At 52.2% G+C, this 7,076-nt stretch overlaps 1 protein-coding gene across 1 annotated transcript; it reads right to left on the reverse strand.

Moving 5' to 3' along the window:
- Window positions 1-1,173: 1,173 nt before the first annotated feature.
- On the reverse strand, window positions 1,174-6,866 carry LOC128816842 (resuscitation-promoting factor RpfA-like). Its single transcript, XM_053994784.1, is given in 8 exon segments — window positions 1,174-1,544; window positions 1,673-1,898; window positions 1,901-2,031; window positions 2,034-2,075; window positions 2,078-2,314; window positions 2,317-3,240; window positions 6,310-6,431; window positions 6,781-6,866. Coding segments are annotated over 6 exon segments (1,065 nt in total). The 5' UTR covers window positions 2,375-3,240; window positions 6,310-6,431; window positions 6,781-6,866.
- Window positions 6,867-7,076: the final 210 nt, after the last annotated feature.

The following is a 7,076-nucleotide window of genomic DNA, read 5'->3' on the forward strand; positions in this document are numbered from 1 at the left end:
GCTCTGTGTCTCCAGATGTGACACAGAGGAGCAGTGGGTCCTTGTGGCTGAGCCAGGGGGATGTGGCTGGACTCGGGGAAGGATTTGTGTTTATTTTAACACAATAACCCAAGGCCAGCTCTCACCACCCTGCAGCAGGGGAGCATCCCCTCCACTTCTGCTGGGTCAGCTCAGGCTGGAGCTGGTCCCAGTGTGACAGGGACCAGACTTAGCTGCTGGTTCTGGTTTTACCTCAGCGTTGCCTCAGCCCCCCTTCCAACAGCATCAAGCACCTGCACTTCTGAGAGAATCCAGAGAGTTTTTCCCCAGGAACATCCTCTCACTATCACCACTCCATGCAGGATGCCAGATTTGATGAAAATGCTCTGATCTGTTCTGACAAATCCGCTGTTCCTAAGTAGATAATAACCAGAAAATCTTCCTAAATAAATCCTGGTTTTGGATCTGTGCCCACACTTTGTTATTCTTTCCATACCAATTAACTGCTGCCTCTTGCCCTGAACTGGGAGCATCCTCAGCCCCTCCAGGGGCAAAGGAGACACAGGTTTATGGAACTCGGTGTGGGACTGGAAGGAGAGTTATGACTGCAAAGAAACGAGAGTCTGATTTGGCAGCACGGAGGCACGACTGACCAGAACTTCTCAGCTGAGCAGGGATTAAAGGTTGCACATAGCAATAATCCCAAACTGCAGCAGGAAGGGCTGGGATACCTTCCCATGATCCCGAATCAAAGAGTGGCTTGGGTTTGGATGAAAATCACCTAATTCCAAACACCCTGGCCATGGGCATAGCAGCATTTCAGGGAAGCTGTCACTGGAGGAGAGACAGGGATATATTGGAATAACACCCGTTTATTTTCCCCTCTCTTCCTTCAGCATCAAGGGGATATATCTGATATATATATTGGGCAAAGGGAATCCCAGGACCCTGCTCCCAAAACTCTGATGTCTGCCTCCAAAACTCTGATGCCACTAGTGAGGTCAGAGCTCCACAGGCTGAAGAAGTGAACATCCCTGCTGCTGCCGGTGGCTGCTGCACTCCCGTGGCCGCCAGCCGCATCCACAGCACCTGTGGGGCAGCTTCAGACCTCCCCCTTCCCTCGGCCTGGACCCAAAGCCCCCCAGCGGCGGCACCGAGCTGCCGAAAAGGCCTGGGAATAAAAGTTGGGCTGGCTCAGCTGGGTAACAAAACCAGAAAGTCCTGGCGATGCAGACCGGGGGGGGGGGCTGGGTTTTGGGCAGGGATGCAGGGATGAGGGAATGCAGGGGATGCAAGGAATGAAGGGATGTGGGGATGCAAGGATGAGGAGATGCAGGGAATGCAGGGATGAGGGGATGTAGGATTGCAGGGATGCAGGGATGTGGGGATAAGGAGATGTAGGAATGCAGGGATGAGGTGATGTGGGGATATGGGGATGTAGGGATGCGGGGAGGCAGGGATGTAGGGATGAGGGGATGCTGGGATGTGGGGATGCAGGGTTGCAGGGATGCAGGGATATGGGGATGAGGGGATGCAGGGTTGCAGGGATGAGGGGAGGCAGGGATGTGGGGATGTGGAGCTGCAGTGATACAGGGACATAGGGATACAGGGATGCACCGATGCAGGGATGTGGGGATGCAGAGACACAGGGATGCGAGGATGTGGGGACACAGGGATGCAGGGTTGCAGTGATGCAGTGATGCAGGGACATAGGGATGCGAGGATGCGGGGACACGGGGATGCGGGGACACAGGGATGCAGGGTTGCAGTGATGCAGTGATGCAGGGACACAGGGATGCAGGGTTGCAGTGATGCAGTGATGCAGGGACGCGGGGACGCAGGGATGCAGGGATGCACCGCCCGCTGTCACCAGGAGGTGGCACAGCCCGAGCGCGGATGTCGCACCGGGTCGCGCCTCTCCGCCGCCGGGACCCCCCAAAAAAGGAGCGAGGTGATTCATCGCTTCCAGGAATGCCAAGGAGAAGTCTCGCATCATTTTTCTGGGAAAGCCTTCGTGCGGAATTACTTTCGCGAGGAAAACAAACGGACAAATAAAAAGGCACAAACTCTGTTTTGATTGGAGAGAAGGGAAAAAACGAGCCCGCAGCTGTCGGGACACCCTCTGTCTGTGTCCCCCCAGAGCCAGAGCCTCTGCTGGCTCCTGTTCCCTCCCCGCTGCCCTCATTCCCTGCTCCCACATCCCAGCTGTGTGGATTTTCCGTGCGGAAGCTGCACCCACGGCTCGTGTCAGCAGCAGCAGCTCGCAGAGGTTTTCCCTGCAGGAGCAGATCCAGCAGCACAAAAAGCAGCAGGGATCCGTGGCAGAGCAAGGACGAGGTGGCCCTGAGCATCCCACCCGCAGTCTCCATCTCTTCCCAGGTGGGATCAGGTGCATTTTCCCCACGGGACACGTTCAGCCCACCTGCCCTTGTGGGAGAGCTCCACAGGCAGCTGTGGCTGAGGTGAGACAGCTGCAAATGGCAGATCAAGTCCTTTTTTTTTTTTTTTTTTTTTTTGCCTCAAAAATGGCAATTTTGCCTTTCTAACAAGGAAGAGAGGCTGCAAAAGATCAGCCAGTAATGGCTGGGCTTGATCTTAGAGGTTTTTTCCAACCTTATGATGACAGAGCAAATGTTTGCTTGGGAGGAAGCGCTGACCTGCAGCCCCCACAGCTGGAAAGGCTGCAGCTCAAGAAAATCATTGTTTCACTTGAAGGGATGATTTTGAAGTGCATTGCTATTGCTGGTAAAACACAGAATCCCAGAATGGTTTGGGTTGGAAAGGACCTTAAAATTCCTCTCAGTCCACCCCCTGCCAGGGGCAGGGACACCTCCCACTATCGCAGGGTGCTCAGAGCCACATCCAGCCTGGCCTTGGTCACTTGGCCATCACACACTGTGCTACTTTGTGCCCGTGCCCAGTTTTTAATAAAATAAAGGTGATTTCTTCCCCCCCCAAAAAAAGAGTTCCTTCACTCCCAGTTTTCCCTTCTTGGGTTTCCACATCCAAAGTTAACCAAAATCTGTTAATTCCCATCTGTTTGCCCTGTAAGTGCTCTGCCTCAGCTTCCAGGACAGCCCCAGGACAGGGGACGGATGTTCTGCAAACACAAGGAATCAGATGGAGGAGGTGTTGTGCAATCATTTCCTTGTCAGAGCTCATTTCTTGCTCCTCAGTCCTTTGTGAGAGGCAACCACAAATCCTTGTGTGAAATGGGGTGGAGGCCTTGACATGACGTTGGCAGGAGGCTTCTGTCCTCTCCTGAGAAGGAAACACATGGCAGGTTCAAAGCCAGTTATTCCCCAAATTAAACAAAAAAAATAATTAAACACCCCCCCCACACACACACTTTGCTTCTTTTTGTTATTCTTTCTGAATTTCTCCTTAGCATCCTGAGCACCCTTGAGGGATTTACATCTGGAACATAAAATGAATTTCTCACAATGAGACCAAAGAAAACCAAGGTCTGTGGGTGGAGGAAGCTGTGGCTGCACCAGAAGGAAAGGAAAGGAAAGGAAAGGAAAGGAAAAAGGAAAGGAAAGGAAAGAAAGGAAAGGAAAGGAAAGGAAAGGAAAGGAAAGGAAAGGAAAGGAAAGGAAAGGAAAGGAAAGGAAAGGAAAGGAAAGGAAAGGAAAGGAAAGGAAAGGAAAGGAAAGGAAAGGAAAGGAAAGGAAAGGAAAGGAAAGGAAAGGAAAGGAAAGGAAAGGAAAGGAATAAAGTTAGTTTCAAAGCAAGGGCCAAGCTGCTGTGGCCACCTGCAAGAGCAGATTATTTACAGGCATTTTAATTTCCTAAAGCTACATCCATTTACCTGGCAGAGACAGGGACGTGACAGCAGTGACAACTCTTGCAGCAAGCCTGTGATATTTCACAGGCACAGTAACCCAGGGGAAGCTGTTTCCAGCAAGGGCCCAAACCCATGGGAACAGTTTGCCTTTGGCACCCAGTGTGCTGCTGACATCCATCCACCACCTCTGAGCCGAGCCAGCAGCTCTCCAGGGAAATGATGGCCTGTTGTGGTAAGGCATCCCCCAGCCAGGTAAAAATTAGCATTGATTCTGTGTGTTACAGAAGGCTGATCAATAATAATCTTTATTAAGAAACCCATTGCTTTTATAGACAGTTATGAGACAGGTTGACCTAATTGGTGCTCCAATCCAAGCACCATCACCACTGGCTGATTAAGAAACCACCCTTTGGTAAACAAACCTCCATAACACATTCCTCATGTTCACAATACCAGGTGCAGCAGGTTTAGATGGGAATTGCTTCTCATTCTTTTCTCTGATCTTCTCACAGCCTTTCCCAGGATGATGCCTGGGAAAGCTGTGTTTCTCTCTGTGGCCAGAGAGTTGCTGCCACACTGGCCCAGATGGTTTCTGGCATTTTCAAACAGGCAAAACTCATCCTGAAAAGCACAAGGCCCTGCACGAGGGGTGGATCCATCCTCCTGCCAGTGCTCTCCACTGGGACCATGGACACTCAGGGGCGTTCCTGGCTCAGCTGATGCACAGCCCACGTCCTCCCTCACCTGTCCATAAAACCATCTGATGTCTGTGCCAGGATGGAGATGCACAGGAACAAATCAAACATCTCCACTCTGCCTAGAACACGAGTTCATGAACTGCTGCTATCATTCAGGACTGTTCTAATTGAAACATCATGTCTTACACAATCATCCCCTTCTCTATCCCCTTTCACTCTTTCAGAAACCATTTCCTGCTTTTCCCAGCTGGACATGCTGTCCTTCCTCCTGCTTTGAAGCAAATATTTTGTTGGGTTTGGCTGCTACCACAGCCACACATTGTCTTCTGCCTGATACTTGAGCCATCTGCTGCTAAAGAGAATATCTGGGGCTGGAAGTCTCCAAAGGGGTTTGAGGTGCTGAGATGAATCAGGACGCAGCAGAGCAGGAGGAAAATCCTTCTCAGCTTCACCTGCAGAGTAATTCAAACTGAAATGCTTTAAAAAATAAAAGCTGAGAGATGCTTTTCCAACAGCTGGTACTCCCAGGCTGAGGAGCTGATCCACCCTGCTCCCCTCCACATGTGGACACGGAATCCAACCCCCATTCCCTCTTTTGCCTCAAGTGGATGGAAAAAGAGAATTGGCCTCTGAGCTGTGGAGGTTGCCAGCATCTGCCTTGCCTCATTTCTGCTGCTTGGAGTGATGCCTCAGGTTTAGCTTTTATATTTTCTGTGCTGCTTTAGTGTGGGGGTCTGGGCTTCACATGAGGGGGTGCTGAGCTCTGTGCACAGAGCAGGGAGACAAAACAATTCCTTCTCCAGCTGGGCACCAAGGACAAATGATCCAAAGCTCAGGCCCAGGAGCACAAACAGCGTGGGCTGGAGAGAGAAAAACAAGCAGGATGGGAGTGCATGGGCTGGAGCTGGAATGGGACAATGAACTGCAAGGTGCAAATGGAGCAGAGCTGATCCCAGTGAGAGCCCCCGGGAGCGCTCGTGCATTTTGGGACCATTTTGGGTTGTGCTGCCCAAGGTAGATCCATTGAGGCCTCCTAATAAATCCCTACTTTATTCTTAAGGTCTGTCTAGTCTCTGTTCCAGCTCAGCCTTCTGAAGGCATCAGGAGAACATCTGGCTCTGCTCTGGGACAGAGCAGAGGTGCTGCAGGGACAGGAGCTGTGTGCTGAAGGGGCTGGAGGTGCCCAGAGCAGGTGACACCCCCTGCTCAGGCTGAGGGTGCTTTTCCTGCCAGGACACACACAGGGAGCTTTCTCCTTGGTGTCACTCCTGTCTCCTGTCATTTTGGATTTATTTTTCCCCTGGGTTGCTTTGAACAAAGGGTGGTTTTGTCCAGCTGAGCTCCAAGATCTGGAGGTGCCTGCAGGGGGATGCAGGGGGGTCTGAGAGGAGCTGCACAGGGCTGGGGGATGTGACAGGCACCTGCACAGGACACAAAGTCACAGCCCCACCACGGGATTCCTCTGCAGGACACCAGCCCTGGGCTTGGCTTCCCAAACCTCCCCCTCCTCCCACGCCTCAGGATTCTGCCTCAGCTGCTTTGGAACTTACATCACTGCTTTTTGGGAAGCTCCTTGGACTTCTCAGAAGCACCACTTTTTGCTGGGTTTGCTTCCTTGCACTTCAGGGGTGTTGCTTAATTAGCATTTAATGCTGATTTCCTTCACAGCTTTGAGGAGACCTGGAAAACCCCAATATTCCTGTCCAGACATCAAACACCCCTTTGCTCCCCAAATCTCACAGGGTCAAACACTGTCCCCAAGCTCCCAAACCTTGAGCACACACAGGCCTGTCTCTCTTGGTCCTCAATGCTCAAGAAAACACCAACAGGGTGAATTTTTCTCACCTAGCCTGGAAGGCTTGGGCTGCTCCTCGCTGTCACTCCAGGGGCACAATTTGGGACACGGCGCCTGGGGATGGGCATTGGAGGCAGCTGCTGAATGGTCCTTTGTGTGCTTTGTCCCCTTGCTGGATAAAGAGGGCATTATTAAATGAGAAATGAGAATCTCCCTGGTGGTCAGCCCGAGTTCTTGCCGGGTCCCTGCGGGGAGCAGCAGGAGCTGCCTCCCCGTGCTGTGCTGGGAATCACAGGATCACAGGATCACAGAATCACAGGATCACAGAATGACCAGGTTGGAAGAGACCTCCAAGGTCATCGAGTCCAACCCAGCCCCAACCCCTCAACTCAACCCTGGCACCCAGTGCCACATCCAGGCTTTGTTAAACACAGCCAGGGATGGGGACTGCACCACCTCCCCGGGCAGCCACTCCAGAACTTTATCTCCTTTCTGTAAAACACTTTTTCCTGATATCCAACCTGTATTTCCCTTGGTGCAGCTTGAAGCTGTGTCCTCTGGTTCTGTCAGTTCCTGGAGAAAGAGCCCGACCCCAGCTGGCCACAGCCACCTTTCAGGAGCTGTAGAGTGATCAGGGAGGATGGATTCACCCCCAGGCACGGCCAGCGGGCTCTGCTCCAGCCTTATCAGCAAAGGAGGCTCCTGCTGGGCTGGGAAATGGGGAGAATAATGCGAGTTAGGGCAGTTCTGGGGCTGGTTTTCTGCTGGAGCAGGGAACATCCCAGCAGGATCTGCCAGCCCCTCCTCTCACATGTAG

Source organism: Vidua macroura, chromosome 19, assembly GCF_024509145.1.
Source record: "Vidua macroura isolate BioBank_ID:100142 chromosome 19, ASM2450914v1, whole genome shotgun sequence".
In the NCBI taxonomy this organism is placed as follows: Eukaryota; Metazoa; Chordata; class Aves; order Passeriformes; family Viduidae; genus Vidua; species Vidua macroura.